Source organism: Vanacampus margaritifer, chromosome 9, assembly GCF_051991255.1.
Source record: "Vanacampus margaritifer isolate UIUO_Vmar chromosome 9, RoL_Vmar_1.0, whole genome shotgun sequence".
NCBI lineage: Eukaryota > Metazoa > Chordata > Actinopteri > Syngnathiformes > Syngnathidae > Vanacampus > Vanacampus margaritifer.
The window spans coordinates 4,052,442-4,070,820 of record NC_135440.1 but is presented as its reverse complement, the minus strand read 5'-3'; the positions used below and the strand labels follow the sequence as shown (position 1 = coordinate 4,070,820).

The following is an 18,379-nucleotide window of genomic DNA, read 5'->3' as shown; positions in this document are numbered from 1 at the left end:
GTGGAAAAGTTTTAACATTGGAGTGACAGAATGGTATGATGGCACAAGCCCATCCAACCATGACAATAGGAAACTGGACGATAAACTGCATGTAATAATTTTTGGCTCTCTCATCATGCATATACAAGTTACATTCCGAGAAGTACAGCATCTTTTGGGGTATAAATACGTCGCTCTCAGTCAGACCGGACAAGCTGTGAAGGATTTTGCTCTGACAGAAGACATTAAAGGTGGGGTCTTTAGTTTTGTTTGTAAACACAACCGTTTGTGTTTGTAAACAACCAATTCAAAATTGACTCCTCCCATGGCTCAACCCCCACTCTTCTCGTCAACATTGCGCCTGCCTTCAGCGACCCCCCCCCCCCCCCCCCCCCGCTCTATGATTGGCTGGAGGGGTAAACATAGACTTTCCACCCACAAACGTCCCTCTCATAGCAAAACACAACAAAATGGTAAAATACAGGCTGGGGTGGACACATTAATAGAAGCCCAGAGGTGTTGATTGAGAAGGTTTACATGTGTACACATCCGGTGTTTAAGAAGTGTTTAATTCTGAGTGAAAACTAAAGACCTCACCTTTAATTCTGCAGTTAGAATAATGTTTTTTTTCTTCTATTGGACTTATGCAAAAGATAGATTACTAAAGACAGGTAGGTAGAAGCCATTGAGTAAATTAGAATATATATATATATATATCGCGACCCTTGTGAGGAAAAGCGGTTAAGAAAATGGATGGATGGATGAATATATATATATATATATATATATACATATATATTATACAGTTTAAATAACAATTAAGGCTTTAGCCACCAGGGGGGGTTGTGTTCACATAAAGTCTCACGAGCTGAACCTTTTTGTAAACCAGTAGGATAGAAAAGTTTCAAGGTCTCAAAAGGCTTCATCTTCCCATCACTAGTTGAATTGAATGTTGTTCAAAGAAAAGGTGATGTAACACAGTGGTAAACATGTCCCTGTCTCAGCTTTTTTTGTGTGAACATATTGCAGCCATAAAATTCTAAATGAATGAATATTTGCTAGAAACAATAAAGTTTATCAGTTTGAACATTAAATATGTTGTCTTTGCAGTGCATTAAATTAAATATAGGTTGAACATGATTTGCAAATCATTGTATTACGTTTTTATGTTTAACACTGTCCCAATTTCATTGGAATTGGGTTTGTATTATGTCTAACATAATGTAACCCTTATGCAACATATGTCTTTTCCATATAAAAGACAACTATTCAGCAAATGCCTTTTGATTCAAAATGTGCCCACATATTAATAGGTTCACCTGCACAGTTTGGGAGTCAATACAAGAGCCAAATCAAAACATCCATCCATTTTACAAACAAATATCTGAAAATGTCACAAATGTATTGATCTCATTAGATTGTGCATGTGTACCTAGAAATATCCACTGGGTAATAAAAAAACAACAAAAAAAAACATACAAGCCTTAAGTATATTTTTTAACTGTTTATTGATGGTCACATTTATGAAGATGAAATCATTTGACAGTATTTCCTATTGAGAAATGATACAGATTGACTTATGTGGTCTTTATATCGGTAAAATAGCACATAAGAGAGCAGTGCATAATTAGAAGCTAGATGAGATAAAGCCACACCTGAATAGATTATTTAAATCCCATTAAAAGAAAGGGGCAGCACAAAGGTCAAAATCTACTTATGAATTTAGACTACAACTTGGCTAAAATAAAACCAAAAGAGGAAGAAACACTGACAGATGTGAAGTTTTGCCAAACAGTCTTTTAATTTAAGACAAGAATTGACAGTGGCAAGTTTCAGCTACTTTAATGTCCCTGTTCACTTCATGTTGGCCACAAAATCCTCACCCTTCTTGATGGAGCCCTTCAACTCATCAATGGCATCGGCCACCACCTTTTCTTCGAAGGCGGACAGCTTGCCAAGCCCGAGGTTTTTCTCAATGCCATTCTTGCCCAGGAGGAGAGGCGTAGCGAAGTACTTGCACTCCGTTTCCTCTGACCTGACAAAGGCACATTCCACAACACCCTCCTTCCCATTCATGGCATCCAATACGGAGAAGGTGAAGCGGGCGCCGGCGTACGCCATGGACAGGGTAGCAGAACCAGCGCCAGCCTTGGCCTTCACCACCTCTGTGCCAGCTTCCTGGATCCTGCCAGTCAGGGCTGATAACTGGTCAGCAGGAAACTCTACTTTCGGGGTGCACTGGGAAATCAGGGGAATGATGGTCTTCCCCGCGTGACCCCCAATGACAGGCACGCTGACGCGAGCTGGGTCAAGGCCTTTCAACTCAGCCACAAAGGTATTGGCTCTGACAATGTCCAAGGTGGTGACTCCAAACACTCTGTTAGGGTTGTATACGCCATGCTTCTTCATGACCTCCGAAGTAATAGGGATGGTGGAGTTGACAGGGTTGGCAATGATGCAGATCATTGCTTCAGGGCAGTTGCGAGCACAGGCATCCGCCAATGTGGCTACGATGGTAGCGTTGGTGTTGAAGAGATCGTCACGAGTCATGCCTGGCTTTCTGGGCACACCAGCGGGAATGACGACGACTTCGCAACCCTGTAGTGCAACATCGAGCTGGTCGGGACCCATGTAGCCGGTGACCTGGGCTCTTGTCTCGATGTGGCTCAGGTCTGCAGCCACCCCGGGAGTGTGAGCGATATCATAGAGGGAGAGCTGACTCACCAGGGGGCTGTTCTTGAGAAGCAAAGACAGCGGCTGACCTATCCCGCCAGCCGCTCCCAGCACCGCCACTTTGGCGTGCTTCTGAGACGAGGTGGACAAGCTCCGGGCAAGGCTGGTCGTAGGTCTTACGGCGCGTGAAAACATTTTGATGTTGTTTTGTCTTTTCTTCGTTAACTGAAAGTAAATAGTCAGGAAGCCCCTCTGAGCTGTGACACCAACGTCCTCTAGCTGCTAGCTAACAGGAAGAGACGGCAGCTGTGTGCGTCCAGATTAGTCTCGCGTTAGCCTACGTCATGTATCTGATTGCAGGTCGCACGAAGTACCCCCCCCCCCCCCAAAAAAAAAAAAACAACCTCAAAATTATACAAAACAAAAATGCGCAACACATTCTGGTTAAAACATTCCGTTCGATTTGACATAATAGTTAGGACGCTCTGTTCAATATTAGTCGTAATATTGATTTAATAATAACTATAACACTCCGTACCTTTCACCTTTGTACAAAGAATCCTACTCTTAACATAACGAATGAACATGTTGGATTTTTAAAGGCTTCTTGTGTTCATTTGATTTGTTAACTGGAACGTCAACAACTCGGATGTGACGTCATTTAAACATCAGAATTCCGAGGTAAAGTGAATGCGTCACCCCCGAGCTTCTTTTTATACAGTGGAAAACAAACCCATAAAAGACTGGAATTTGTTTCATTGACGTTTGGATTGGCGCCGCATTATTTAAATGTAGCAAATCAGAAGAACGGGACAACGACATATATCGGTACGGTATGTACGTATCAGGTGCCTGGACTGAGACGCGAGAGGAAGGTGCTCCTTGTTAATGTCGACCTGCTAAAATAAGCTAGCGCCATCACATGAACCCCGTCTATTTGCTGGAGTCAAATTACTGCCCTTAGCCGAGCTAGCTGTAGCAACAAGCAGTAGCGTCGTTAGCAGGGTCCAGTTAATACCATTTTGTTCACCTTTGTTGTTTAGCCATTTGTACTCATTTGTTTGAACACATTTGCTTTGTTCCGTTTCCCAAATGTCGTTTAACCTAGCGAGCAGTCGGACTGTCATTCGCCACAGCTTAGGTTAATGTACAGTATATGTCATTGCTATCTCTTTGTTGTCATGTACTGTAGTTGGTAAACGTAAGCTGCTTTTCAGTGGCTTTAACGGACGTTAGCTGACCCCCCAGTGCTAAGAGACCACCAGCACCAAAGTAGGGTGATAAGCGGACTCAATTGGGTCCATGCAAGTCAGACAATTAACATAGTGGCCCTTTGTTCAGAACACTGGTTCATGTCAATAACAGCTGTGTCCGCTGTGCGAAATGCTTTGTAATGTCACGCTTGAAATGCATGTTGTTTATCAAGTGTCTTGAAAACGTTTGCACCAGGACGTTCTAAATGTGTGCATTGTCTTGACTAGAAGAATTTTCTTAAGAAAAAAAAAATGCCGTCTTTTGGTTTACGTCTTTATAGGTCGTTTGGATGGTCCGCCGGCACGTCTCATGATACATGAACATTAAAGCGACTTAATGTGAGTATGCATGTTGTGTTGTGTCCCACAAGGATATCATTGTTTTTTTTGTTTTTTTTCTTGTATGGAACATGGACAGTAAGATATCAAAGAGCCTTTTGGTAGACATTAAGGTTTTCTGACTATTAGGTTTACATTTAACCAGCTGTATAAAAACTCAGCAGCAAAACTTCACATTTTAATCAAAACTGTTTCATAGTAATTACTTTTAAATATCAATTAGTGAACCCCTGTTTAAAGGGCAAGTTAAAAAAAAAAGAAGAACAAAAACCCTTTACACTATGTTCTACAGGGATGTGATTTTTCCGCTAATTCGCGGAATTCCGCTTTTTTTTATCTCCAAAAATAAAAATTTAAAATTTCAGATTTTTTAAGTGGTAAAAAAATCCAATTTCGTCTCTACAGCATTCCATTTTAGTGTTTCCGTAACTGAAATGAAACGGATCTTGCGATTGGCTGAAGTCTCCGTGTTGACCAATAAACGCGCTTGTTATAAAGGCATAGGAGTATGCCATTGTTCATTTCTCACACGTTTTTGCCAGGTGTTTAAAGAAAGATGTCCGTGATCTAACGCAAAGATGCTCCGCGAGTTAAGGAAATTGACAAGATCGTAAAAAAACAGTTTCGATGGGACTGGTTAGAGAAGGATATATCTGCAAATGTTGGAAAGAAGACTGTGACGAATTTGTTCAGTGACTTTAATCGGAAGATCGATCGTGCCGGGAAAGTGCTTTGCATTAGGTGCCATGATAGCATTGACTATGGTGGGAGAGGTTTCAAAGCTCTTGAAAGTCACGCAAAGAGCAAAAAACACGTGAAAGAACTCCAGTCAAGAACAACAAATTATTCCATCGCTGGAAGTTTCGGTGCCCAAACGAAAACTCCAAAACTTTACGGCCTCCATCCCTTATTGACATCACAATCGGAACTTAGAACATCTAAGCGCCCCCACTAGTCTAAACATGGTAATCTGATTAATATTGTGCGTTGGGAATATGAATTCAGCAGAAAAATCCACCTGTGTTTATCCATCTCAGGGGGTTTTGCCACTTGCTGCTGACTGAAAATGACATCACATTGCCCAAGGCAGTGGTCACCAACCTTTTTGAACCTGACAGATACTTCTTGCCTACTGCTTAGTGCGAAGGGCTACCAGTTTTGTACACACTTATGAAATATCACATTTGCTCAAATTACCTTAAATCATTTATTATATGTTAATAATTAATTATCTTAATTAACATGAAAATTGTCTTCACTAGGGCTGGGTTTAAAATATCGATATCGAATCGTTATTGCTTTTCATAGCCCAATATCGGTTCATAAAACCATGTATTGATGCTTTTAATACGTATTTTCCCGGTAAATTAATGTGCCCGAGGCAAGCACGTACTTGTTCAAAACCTTGTGTGAGCGTTGTTCAAATGTGGCCTTCTGTTATTCGGAGTTCCCCAAAAGGAGCCCAGTGCTTACAAAGAAAGGAAACAGCTCAAGCATGAGCTGCTCTGAGCTGCTGATTGCTATATATCTTTAAGAATGAGCTGCGTTTTAATGCAAGCGGATCGCATCGCGGGTCTATCTCTCGAAAAATACACACATGCAAACACACAGTTTAGACAGATGCACTATGGAAAAGCTTTTCTTTTTGCAGTAGTTTTAAATGGCTTACCTTAATTAAAATTCTGCGTCACATTAGGGCCAAAAAATCGTTTACTGCGCATTTTGCTGCTCTAAATAGTAAATATACTACACTATAACTTACACAAGACTACGGACTATTTCTTCTACTTCCATTTGATGGTTGTCAAATACTTTTGTTTCATTAGCGCCCCTTCTTTAGCATAGATACCTATGGCTATGAAGAAGGCCACTGGCGGTAATATATGACTTCTTCTTCTTTCTTATCGCGGTTGGCAGGTACTTTTAGTGTATTACCGCAACATTACAAAGTGCATGCATGTGGCAGTAATTAAACTGTACATTAAATGAAAGAAAAAGCAAAAAACTGAACACAAATACCCCCCAAAAGGTAAGAAATTGGACATGAAAACACAAAATGTGGATGCATAATTATGCACTATGACTGTGTCTCTTATCTCCATTTGTTTTTATTTAGTTATTAACCACTGGGACCTAAGCATAAAAACCGTCACAGGAATATGAATGTCGTGATTTCCCAGAGTGTTTTTGCCACTTTATTTAAATAGTGCTGTAGTTGTAATTGATTTCAAATATTATTTATTGTTTTGATCATGTCATGTTCAATAAAATATACATGATTAACTCTTTCACTGCCATTGACGTTTATAGACGTCAAGTAAAAACCTACGGAGCACTGCCAATGACGTCTAAAGACGTCATCCAATTTTTTTTATTTTTATTTTTTGAAACGGATGCGGGCAAGGCTTCCGGAGCTGTGGTGAAAGTTTCCAGCCGGTCTGTTGTGCCTAATGACTATTTTTGACCCATAGAGGGCAGCGATGACTCTTTTTTGACAAGATCGGGTGGGCGTCAGTAGAGGCGGAGCTAGAGCGTCGAGCAGGAGATGAGAATGGAAGACAAAGGAAAAATGGCGGCCGGTCGCGAGGAGCTCACGCCCGAGCCGTTTTTTTTTTCAAAGACCAAAAGCATCGCTGAAAGAGCACATTGTTGACGACGATAATCATCATCGATGATGAAGATGAGGGTGGTGACTCCGTGGTTGGGAAGCATTGACGCGGCAGTAGAAGACGTTAGATGGAGCTAGATGGAGGAGGGAACGGGCAATGGCGAGCGTTTGCAAGCAGCTCTACACTTACAAGACGAAAGGCATCGACCAACGCTAAAATAGTACATTGATGACGACGATGATCATCATCAATGATGATGATGAAGGTGAATCCGAGCTTGACGGCGAAATTGGAACCGCTGACGCGGCGGCTATGACGGTGTCGTAACGCGGAGCTCAACCGAGCACGCACAGGCGGACGTTCGATCGGAGAGTGCCCCGAGTCCAATGCATATTCATCGGAGGAAGTGTGTACAGTCTGCTACTTGCGTTTTATTCCCCGGAAAAAAAGGTCGTCAAGAAAGTGTAACGTTTGCACGCAAAACGGACAAATGCGAAAGTGAAAGTAAACTGTTGTGCTGGCGTCCTGGCACGCAGGAGAGCGTTACAAAAGGAAAAACTGTATTTGAAACATCCACATAATTGTAAGTAGTACCACAGTTGCACACGTTTGTAAATAGTTTGCGAAATTGTTTTGTCAAATTGTTACACTGTTGAATGGAAATAAACGTATTTTGCAATCAAAAAACACTTTTTCATTGTTGGTGAAAGCGTTTTACAGAAGTAAAGCACTATTTAGGTGTTTGTGGCATCATTCATGGACAAAAAGAAGTGTACAATTCACTAGAGTGCATGAAATAACATCGTTTCACAAAAAGCTCTTTTTCTCCGTTTTTTTGTTTCAAAACAGAGAATTTCGGTGAAAGTAACCATTTTCTATTGTTGATTACTGAAGAACGGAATAAGGTAGAAACAAACTTTTTTTTTTTCTGATGAAAGCTGAGAGTCCAATCTTTCATTTGGTAGTATGTGTGTTTCCATAGTCCAAACACAACATTTTCTGTGGACCTTGAAAGATCACTCAAAATGCTTAAATCGGCTGGCAGTGGGGACAACCCGTTTCTGAAAACGTCTGGCAGTGAAAGAGTTAATGTAACTGCATTGGATTCAATTATAAATGTAAATATTAATATTTTACTAATGTTCCAAGTAAGAGAAAGATGTTTCTTCTATTTGCAACATTGGTACTCCTGAGAATGTCTTCCGAATAGAAGTAAAATTGGTACTGCATGAAATTCTTAACTGAATTGAAAATCGAATCGTGAATCAAATCGAATCGGGCCCTTCTTAATCATATCGAATCGATTTTTGGAAATCTGAATCGATACCTAGCCCTAGTATTCACATAAATTATGTCTTACCATAATTGTGAAACACAAATACCAATAGGTAACACTTTATGTCTATAAATCTTCCTAGAAAATAACAATGTCTCATCACTGGTGCAATATTTTTAGACAGGTCTGCGGACTTTGCATGTGGTTCTTGGGGGCTACCATGTTGGTGAGCCCTGGCCTAAGGGCTCAGGTAACGACCGTCATGGCTCACATGTTTTCTGGATTTGGTCATGTGACATTTGCAAGCACTGTTGACCAAAGTCTCATCTGTAAATGAAAAAATGACTTCATGGACCCAAACTCCTTTTGTTGGAATGTCAACATTTCCCTGCGCTAAGCTATAGCCACCTGATACTTTCGAACAAACGTCACTGGTCATTTGTTCTCTGGGTTTGGTCATAATGTGACATTCGCAAGCTGAGCCCTTAGGTGCTGTGATGTCATCAGTTGACAGCAAGGACTTGACCAAGGCAAAATGGCAGCTCCTTGAGTTGGATTTTCTTTTTAAAGTCTATTTTAAGTGGCGCCAATATCGAGTGCATAAACTGTGTGTGCGCCGTGGCCCCTGGCCGTGGCTCCAGGCTGTGCCGGTCATCGCCGGACAGAGAGGTAGTTGAAATGCGCAAATGGTGTGGTGCTGCTCGCCGGGGTTGTGGCAGAGAGGGGGCACTACAGTACAATACTGTATCATAACGTATGATGTGGCCCACACTTGAATATTAACTTGTACACAAAATACAGCTTTTATGGACATCAGTCAGCCTTTGTTCGTATCTGCGAATGTTCGTAACTAGAGGACTACTGGTATTTTTATCTGTTTCTGTTTTGCAGCAATTAGCATTAAAATATAGCTAAGTTTCATCAATATTTGCATTCCTGGTGAAAGTACAGATGAAAAGCGCTTTTTGTAAAAGAATACATTTCAAGCATAATTTTTTAACACTACGTTTTTTCCTATTGTGACAACTCAAACATCTAAATAATGCTTTCTTTTGACACTACAAAAAGGGCTTTAGATAGGAAATTAGCAATTTATTTACCCATAACACCAAAGCCGCACACTCATGCACACATTTACTCCGTTAGTAACAACTTGCAAGTTAGTTAGCTTACCTCGGTCTCTACCTCTCCGCTCCATACTACTCTCTGACAGCAACTGATTGCCAACATAATATTAAAAAAAACAACAAACAAAAAAACAGTGTAAAGTCACGTCAGCGTGACTTTGGCCTATGTGTCTATCACAGTCACTGTTGTGGCACTCTGCAACATGGCCCTGTCTTATCTCATACTCTGCTGCCACCTACAAGTCGTTCTTTATTTTATTTTTTTAATAATTACCATTGCGTTTTCTTCATGTCAAAAACTGCATCAAATGCAGCTATTGCATGAAAACAAAATAAAGACCCTGTAAACACGTTTTGGGCGGACAAGGACAACGTATTTCAAAACATGTTTACACGTTTTTGGGATTGAATGAGTTAATATTTGATTAATCTGTTTATTTTCATCGTTTTCCAACATAAGCGTACAATTTTTGTAAATGTCTGATTTAGATTTAACGCAAAGATAAAATCACTATGCTTTCATGGAGGACTACAGAAATCAGAGAATATTTATTGTTGAGAGGCTGAAATTGCAATAATTTTGAACAAATTGTGCTTAAAGAAGTGCTCAAAATAATTAATGTTGAATAATTTGATATGTGAATAGTTGTCAATTGTTGCACCTCGAGTTTATATATGAACAATCCCCTTCAAAGGTATTGGAACAGCAAGGTAACTTCCTTTGTTTTTGTTCTGTACTGAATACGTTAGGGTTCCAGATCAAAAGATGTAAATGAGACAAACGGTCAGAATCCTAGCTTATTCCAAGTTATTTACATACAAGGTATTTCACTTTTCAAATGAGCAAAAGTATTGGAACAGACATTAATGGAGTTTGGCAGCGACATCTTTGAATGTTGATTTTGGGTGTTTCTTTACAGCTCTCACAATGTTTCTGTCTTCAGCTGCTGTTGTTGATACTGTTTGAACAACCTGTTTGATATCTGCTGATCAGTACATGAGTAATTTATTTCTTTTTCAGGACATTCCAAATTGTTGTATTACAATAGCTCTGATTAGTTTTCCCTTTTCTCTCGGCTTCAAAAGGGTTTGCTTTTCTGCTTTTCTTCCCTAGATAGCTCCCCGGTCTTCATGATTGCTTAACAGCAAATTAGGGCTGAGCAATAAATCGAATTAATTCGATGCATCGTCTTTTTAAAAATTTAATCGTTGAAACTTTGCTACATCGTGAAATTGAATTTTGTCTTTTCGATTATTAAAAGTTGGTGTTCTTATGTTCTGTTACATCAAAATATTTTTGTGAGTTATAATTTTGCACAATTGGCAAAATGCTGGATGGGTGGTTTACAAGACATGTTTACAAGAGCTACCAATTCATATAAGCACAAACTATGAATGCTAAGTTTATGTTAAAACTGTTTTAGAATCAGTATACATTATTGTTGTCTGAACATTTTGCACAGGAATTATTTTTGAATAAATGAAACTATTAACTACATGTTTTCTGGATTTATTAGATTCAAATCGTAATCGTCATGAATGACTTCAAAAATTGAGATTTAATTTTTTGGCCATATCGCCCAGCCCTACAGCAAATGCAGTTTTCACAAGTGAAACCCAAAGCTAAAAACCATCACCACTATGTAATGTTTAAATAATCAACCTGAATGGCAACACCTGACCAACTACAAAAGACCATCGGTCACATGTTCCAATACTTAAGCTCACTTTAAAAATGGTTGGGTTCAAACAAAAATTGATGGCTGTCCCGAGTTGTTTAACACAGTGGTTCTCAACCCTGATCCTCGAGTACCCTAACCATCCTGTTTCCCATGCCTCCCTCAGCCAACACAGGTGTTTGAAATGATCAGCTAATCGGCAAGCTCTGCATGAAAGCCTGATAACGATCCTCACCTGTGTAGGCTGCGGGAGACATGAAAAACAGGCTGGATAGGGGTACTCGAGGACCAGGGTTAAAAACCGCTGGTTTAACACACCTACAATGAAGAATAGAATGAAATAAAATCTGGAAATCTCAACTTTTGTCTTATAGCCATTTCTGAAACCTTAATGTTTTCTGTATACAACAAAAACAAAATAATTGACCTTGTTGTTCCAAAACTTTTGGAGGACACTATGAATGCAATGTTTTATACATGATGAGCCTGTTGTAACATTTGTTTTCTTTCTACTTTCCCGATCCCCAGTACGTGCTCAGGATGGCTAGTTGTGGGGAAGTAGACCACTCTGTTAGCTCGCTTCCCCAAAGTAAGAAAGGCAGCAGCAGTAGCAGTAGCAGCAGCAGCAATGGAGCTGCTGGTAGTGGGAGCAGTGCTGAATCGTCATGTTCTGGCTCCAACAACACATTACCAGCCCTCTCTGTACCAGAGTGTGCCATCTGTCTGCAGAGCTGCGTCCACCCAGTGCAACTGCCATGCCAGCACATCTTCTGTTTCCTCTGTGTGAAGGGGGCATCCTGGCAGAGCAAGCGCTGTGCTCTCTGTAGGCAGGAAGTGCCAGATGATTTCTTGGAAAGGCCCACACTTCTCTCCCCGGAAGAGCTAAAAGCATCTGCAGGGGGTCGGGGCGGGGAAGTGAGCGATCACGCCTGGTATTACGAGGGCCGCAATGGCTGGTGGCAGTATGACGTGCGAACCAGCCGTGAGCTGGAGGACGCTTTCTCCAAGGGCAAGAAGACGGCGGAGATGCTCATCGCCGGCTTTTTGTATGTAGCTGACTTGGAGAACATGGTGCAGTACAGGCGTAATGAGCACGGACGGAGACGCAAGATGAAACGGGATGTTTTGGATATTCCCAAGAAAGGTGTGGCTGGACTGCGTTTGGATACTGAGGCTGTCATCGGGGCAGCGGGTCGAGAAAACTCTGCTGATGGAGCCGATACCGCGGCAGCTGGTGTGCAACAGCAAGGCACTGGCATCCCTTCTACTATGCCAGCCCCTCCACCCACTACCAGACCTCCGACTTCCTTGGGCGGGCAACCTGGCAGCAGCAGCCCGTCTCTTGAGGATGCTCTTTCACAACTCCAAATCAGCCACAGGCCCACTCCATCTCACGAGCGATCTGGGGCAGGTGAAGGGGAGGAAGAAGACGAAGACGACGAGGCTTCACCCTCCAGGTCCTCTGACCATCACACCTCCGTGGACGAATCTGGCTCCGGAGGCTGGAGTGACGACGAGGAAGAGGATCGTGATGAAGGAGGGGAGAGGGGAGGCAACGTGGAGCCGTGGGAGGATCGGCCACAGAGGCAAAGACTGAACCCAGAGCACAGAGCCCTCCCGGGCGCACAGTCCATTCCCCCCCCTCCGTCCTCTACTAGTGGAAGGTCCCGAATGCCGGATGGTCAGTGTACAGTGAGTGAAGTGTGAAGTTTTTCCTTAATCAAATAACTGTTGCGTTACATTAATTTATTCTCTTCTATGTGCCCTCATTCATTGTTTCACTGCCCACAAACTGACCATGTTTTGAGCGGCTCTGTTTGACAGGCTTCCTTTTTAAGTCATAAGTCTAAACACCTTTGGTGTAATAATGACGATCTGTGACAAGTTGAGAGGGAACATGAATGTGTCGTTTGGAGCGGCATTGTCGTCAACATGAGTAGCTGCATTGCATTCTAATCATCTTTAACTCTCTCAGCTAACATGACACACATGGAACTCAACATGTGGCTCCTACTCTACACTAATTCTCAACATCACCGATTAGTTTGCTTCAGATTTAGCAAATTGTGAATTCTCAGTGCAACTTTTTTTATGTGAAATCATCTTGAGGCAGGCTGTGTTTTGTCTATCCCTCATGAGGAACAAATGTCACATGCCATATCTGACAACGTAGAAAATCTACCAAACTATTTTACTGCCTGTTGAGTTGTGATAACAGCATCTGCTGATCACTCAACTCCTTCAAAATGTATTTTTTTTAATACACAGAGAAATAGACGTACCATTTCCTAAATTGTTCAACTCATGAAGTAATTGGAGCTTTAATGTGACGTATCAGTGTTGTACATTTAAAAGTTGGCCCCAACCAGGGAATCCACACTGGTGTGTTGCTAAAATATAAAGTTAAGATGGTGCATGTTTGAAGAGAGACTTATTTTGATACTATATGTGGCAAAATGCTCTTGAGATTTTGGATTTGGTGTGGATATACTGTATGTCCTTTCGTTTTGCATTGATTTTAAGTTTGATATTAGGACTACGTGCAACATGTGAGGCAGACTATCATGCCATTCCAAATCACAAATTTTGAAGTTTTATTCTATGTGCTTAGATTATCTCGTCGGACTTCCCATTCTGAATGCTTTTTTTTTTTTTTTTTTGGTTTTTGCTTGGCAATTTTTTTTTACTTGGTTTGTAAATTAATAAATGTTTATTTCATCATTCTAACATGGTATGTCTTTTGACTGTAAAGAATATACAATGCTTTATTAGTAGAAACACATATACACACAATAGACATTTTTCTCCTGCAATAGAGCTACTTTGAGTCAGTGTGGGATAGTGATTGTTAATGTCTTAAAACACATTGGTTAATGTAAAGTATGTATTGACGGTATCCCCAATCCACTGTCATGTAAGCCACAGCACTCTGTGACAGGTAAATTATTTACACAGACAGATGAAATATTTCACAAACGCATCCCTTGGGCTTTTTCTATTATCAAGTAAGTTTAGAGAGTAAGTTGAAGCTGCTCAATGCAGGATTTTTTTTTAATATCTGGCATGTGTGGCCAAAAAATGAAACTGCACTAATTTCTTCACATACACACTGTGCATGAAGTCCCATCCGCAGACAGAGAACCCAAATCCAGTCTGAAAACTATTGGCTAGATGCTTTCAGGAGTGCCTTTTGTGAACAGGTAAGATGTTTCGTATCATAGTCAAATAAAAAAGCCATTGTAAAGATATTTTAATGCAAATTGCTACATAGAACAGCTTTAACAAAACCACAAACAAGGTCAAGGATAAGTTGAGGAAGAAAATGAAACAACAGCAACACAGATGTGCATTAAATATTTCAATGTCCCTAAAGCGGACACCTCACCTAATAGCATTAATGAAATTGAACAGTTTCACGTCAACTGACACATGATTTACATTTGACTGGTCAATGTGATGTGCTCATTTGTATTTGGACTTCCTGGTTAGTGCCTGCAGGTTGGCTGGACCACCCCAAACAGTACCAAAGACCTCCTTCTCAGTTCTCAGAGCCTCCACTAGAGGGAGCTCTCTACCTGACAAAGCTACCTTTTTCATGGCCTGGATTACTGACGGTGGCCCTTGAGTGTAGTGACTGAGCCACTTTTCAGCCTGCTGTAAGACTGTCCCCACACCTTCCTCTATCTGAGGGTCTTTAAGAGCTCCATCTGCCAGCCGAATGTAGAGACCAAATTCAGGATCAACTTTGGAAGCACCGCAAAGCAACTTGAGGGAATTTCGGCTTCCAACAAGATGGACGAGTCGAGCAGCTCCGCCCCAGCCCGGGACAACACCCATGTGTTTATGGACAAATTTGATCACACTGCCAGGCGCCATTAATCTAAAAAGAGAAGTATCAGACTTGAATGACTTCATAAGCAAGATAACAAATCAGTTTAACTGGGGCAAAATTTGTGCATATTTTCTCTTCTAATCAAAGTTCCAATCAGAATTCACTAAAAGATTATGTTGTGATGTGCAGTGTGTAAAGGCTGATTGTTCTTCCCCGATTTGCTTAAATAATGGTCGGAACAGACGATCATAAATGTAAACGTATCATGTAAATGCGCTGACACAGGAGTTTGGGACCAATTTGCTTGACTATCAGCAGCTATATAAAATAAAGGCAATAATAAAATGACTACCTTCAAATGTCTCCCCAAATATAAAACTCATTTCCTCAACAATGGCCAAGGAGGTCATCCGTCAAAACTAGAAATTAAAAAAAAATCTTGCCGCATTGCTCACTGGAACAATTTACTTACAGAGTAACACAGGATTTGGAGAAAAACGAATGGCTGCATGCAGGAGGAACATTGTATCAGCCTTTGAAGGGTAAGTCGATCTTAAACATTTCTTGACAATTATTAAGTTATATGTGACCTCACTAGGCTAAACATGACTGATTAATATTACATTTGTGGAGTATGAGTTATGAAGCAAAATCTAGCCATTTTTATCCATCTAAGGGGGCGGCCATTTTGCCACTTGCTGTCGACTGAAGATGACATCACAGTTGTTCAGTGCTCAGGCAATGACCAATCACAGCTCACCTGTTTTCTGAAGCTGAGCTGTGATTGGTTGTTACCTGAGCAACAAGGATGTAATCTTCAATCGACAGCAAGTGACAAAATGGCTGCCCCCTGAGATGGATAAAACGGCTGGATTTTGCTGCTTAGCTCATATTCCACTAACACAATATTAACCATAATACCATATTTAGACCAGTGAGGCTGCATAGTATGGAGAACCAAATCTGCTAAAATTAAAGATAAATAAATGACTAAAAGTGAAAATAAAAACGCATATAAAAAATATAATTCAAAAATTTAATATAAAAAATATATATATATATATAAATGGAAATAAAAACAAGAAAGTTTAAAAAAAAAAAAAACGAGATTCAAAAAATAAAAGTTGAAATAAATACAAAAATAAATACATAAATATAATTAAATATTAATCAATAAATAAAAACACTCTGCTCTCACAATTATTTATTTCATGCCCATAAACCAATTTCCTTCCTTGTCATGTGTGGGGTCACTAACATGAAGAAAACTGGATTAAGATGTTAAAAATGGGTATGTGTGTACTGTACCTGAAATCACAGGCTGTAGTAAGTTCTGCACCTCCGCCCAGAGCTCTCCCCTCCACAAGAGCAACAGAGATCAGAGGCAGCCTGCACTAAGAACACCAACACAGTATTGTGTTCCAATTGCAGAAAACTGCAGAAGTTTTATAACCATGTGGCATAAACCAAATTCCATACCTGAGTAGTCTTGTTTGAACGTTCTGCATAAACATACACATCTTCATGCCATCCTACAAGACAAAAGATCATTCAAGCTTAATTGTTTTTAATTTAATTTTAATTTGTTTTTGTCTAATGCAGACATTTAAGTAAAACAGGTCCTGCACATACCGATTTGTGTGTGTGTGTGTTTTTTAATGTAAGACCCCGCACATGACAATAAGAATGTCTGCCACAGTGGGCTTGAGACAGTCAGCATGGTACAGGGAAAGAGAATGTTCACATTTGGTCTGAATATCAGTATATGTGTGTAGGTAAGGTTTAGGAGCTGAAAATCTTGTACTGTCATACTTGGGGTTCGGATAATGCTTTGACGGCATTTAAATCTGATCCGGAACAGAAAGTTCCCGCAGCACCCTTGAGTATGAGGCCTTTTCCGTCTGCCCACTGCTCCAGTTGGCTCACTTTCTCCTCCAGTTGCACCATCATGGTACCTGAGAAAGAACAGCACGCACAATACAGTGTTGTTCCAACCTTGATTGAACCAAGGAATAATACATCTAAATGAGAAAAATCTCATGACATGCCACCTAACAAAAATAAATGAAAGAGCACTTCTTTGTCTGTTCGTGTCATTATGCGCTGCTGGCATGAAAAGATTTGAGATTTGTAATAAATACTTTTTTGACCAATTAAATGTACTTTTGCCCTACTGTGCCCCAGCACACTGGGTGGGAATCATTAGTTTAATCGCAAAGAGACAGAGGTTATGAGTTGATATGTCCAGATAGGATATCCAAAGTGTTTTTTGAGAAAACCTACCGCTTAAGGCATTCATGTGAGAAGGGTTGTTGATTGTGAGTATGGCAATGCCAGACTCGTCCTGTTTGGAAAGATCAATGGAGCCTCCAGGAAATCCCAGCAGCTTGGCCTTAATTTCCTCCTGGTCAAAGTCCATCTCGGTGTAAACTCTGCCACTCATTCGTCTCTGCCACATCCTTGACAATATATGTTAAGTCACTTTGCACCAATATGCAGACAAAAGTTTTGCATTGAAATAGAAAATGTTGTCAACTTAAGACTTCTCTGACAATGTCTAACTGAGGCTTATCTTCGTCAAGGCATTTTTTGTTTAATTGTATCTCATTGAATTGATGGTGAGGCTTTACTAATGTCCTGTCAGTGTGTTTTACAGAGAAAAATCTTGATACCTTGTGCAGCTGCCACACATGTGGCTCATCTTCAGGAAATGACACCTCATTGTCTGGATTGATCCTTCAGCATGGACATGAAACAAAAACATAATGCTGACAGTGAGGTTTGAGGCCCAATGTAGATACACGGTTTCGCAAAAATCTCTCTCTCTCTCTGGTCAGATCATTGGTCACAGAGCAGGAAAGGGGAACAGCATTGGGATTACCGTAAATTCTTATTTAAATCACCGTATAGTTCAATGACACCGTAACAAAGCAGTTCGTTTCTTTCTCTCTTTTTTCCTCCCCCAGATCCTCAGAAACACGAGACATACTGTGTTGCTTGTCACGTGACGGTCGGCAACTTCTGACTCAAATTAGGAAAATAAACGCGAACAAATAATATATGTGGATGATTTGAAACCGGGAGTTAAAGCGAATATTTTTATTCGTGTAGCAACAATGCCATAAGAAAGCATGCTGACCCACAGAGATGTTTCTACATATTCTTGATGTGAACCACATATTAAGTTTGTTTTTGCTTTCTTGTTGAGTTGTAGGGTAGGCGAGTCGAAATCCTGTGCAAACACTTACCTAACGATCTCACTTTTGCAGCATCAATGTGCAAAATTAACCTTGAACTGTGCTTTTCCCAAATCGCCCCCCACACCGGAAGTCTTCTCGTAGTTGTTTTGCGCTTGCTTGGCAACCAGCGTTCAGGCGCATTACCGCTACCTACCGAACTGGAGTGTGGATGTAAAGCGGTCATAGTGCACCCCCCTCTCGGTACAGAGGTCTCTTTTTTTTTTTTTTTTAAACTCTTTGACTGCCAGACGTTTTCAGAAACGGGATGCCACCAGTGCCAGCCGATTTAAGCATTTTGACTGATCTTTCAAGGTCCACAGAAAATGTTGTGTTTGGACTATGGAAACACACTTACTACCAAATGAAAGATTGA

At 40.7% G+C, this 18,379-nt stretch overlaps 3 protein-coding genes across 6 annotated transcripts; 1 reads left to right on the top strand and 2 right to left on the bottom strand.

Moving 5' to 3' along the window:
• Positions 1–1,468: 1,468 nt before the first annotated feature.
• Positions 1,469–2,988, bottom strand: mdh2 (malate dehydrogenase 2, NAD (mitochondrial)). Its single transcript, XM_077574845.1, has one exon. It carries the CDS (start codon positions 2,845–2,847, stop codon positions 1,834–1,836), a length of 1,014 nt encoding a protein of 337 aa, XP_077430971.1. The 5' UTR covers positions 2,848–2,988; the 3' UTR covers positions 1,469–1,833.
• A 326-nt stretch (positions 2,989–3,314) lies between these two features.
• On the top strand, positions 3,315–13,662 carry rnf146 (ring finger protein 146). 4 transcript variants are annotated; one of them, XM_077574844.1, is made up of 3 exons: positions 3,315–3,333; positions 4,187–4,244; positions 11,464–13,662. In XM_077574844.1, the coding sequence occupies exon 3, from the start codon at positions 11,476–11,478 to the stop codon at positions 12,640–12,642; it is 1,167 nt and encodes a 388-aa protein (XP_077430970.1). In that variant the 5' UTR covers positions 3,315–3,333; positions 4,187–4,244; positions 11,464–11,475; the 3' UTR covers positions 12,643–13,662. The 4 variants fall into 4 exon arrangements, with proteins under 4 accessions (XP_077430970.1, XP_077430967.1, XP_077430968.1 ...); XM_077574841.1 differs by having other exon boundaries at positions 3,333–3,480; XM_077574842.1 differs by lacking the exon at positions 3,315–3,333 and adding an exon at positions 3,340–3,485.
• A 507-nt stretch (positions 13,663–14,169) lies between these two features.
• On the bottom strand, positions 14,170–18,156 carry echdc1 (enoyl CoA hydratase domain containing 1). Its single transcript, XM_077574846.1, has 7 exons — positions 18,016–18,156; positions 17,440–17,503; positions 17,051–17,226; positions 16,580–16,722; positions 16,247–16,299; positions 16,076–16,156; positions 14,170–14,815 (listed from the first exon to the last, which is right to left on the bottom strand). Exons 2-7 carry the CDS (start codon positions 17,487–17,489, stop codon positions 14,398–14,400), a joined length of 921 nt encoding a protein of 306 aa, XP_077430972.1. The 5' UTR covers positions 17,490–17,503; positions 18,016–18,156; the 3' UTR covers positions 14,170–14,397.
• Positions 18,157–18,379: the final 223 nt, after the last annotated feature.

Coding starts and splice junctions, on each gene's coding strand:
- mdh2 (XM_077574845.1), bottom strand. CDS start 2,847: ATGTTTTCACGCGCCGTAAGACCTACGACCAGCCTTGCCCGGAGCTTG.
- rnf146 (XM_077574844.1), top strand. CDS start 11,476: ATGGCTAGTTGTGGGGAAGTAGACCACTCTGTTAGCTCGCTTCCCCAA.
- echdc1 (XM_077574846.1), bottom strand. CDS start 17,489: ATGAGGTGTCATTTCCTGAAGATGAGCCACATGTGTGGCAGCTGCACA. Junction 17,227..17,439: donor ATGTGTGGCAGCTGCACAAG/GTATCAAGATTT, acceptor TATATTGTCAAG/GATGTGGCAGAGACGAATGA. Junction 14,816..16,075: donor ACTACAGCCTGTGATTTCAG/GTACAGTACACA, acceptor TTCTCTTTTTAG/ATTAATGGCGCCTGGCAGTG.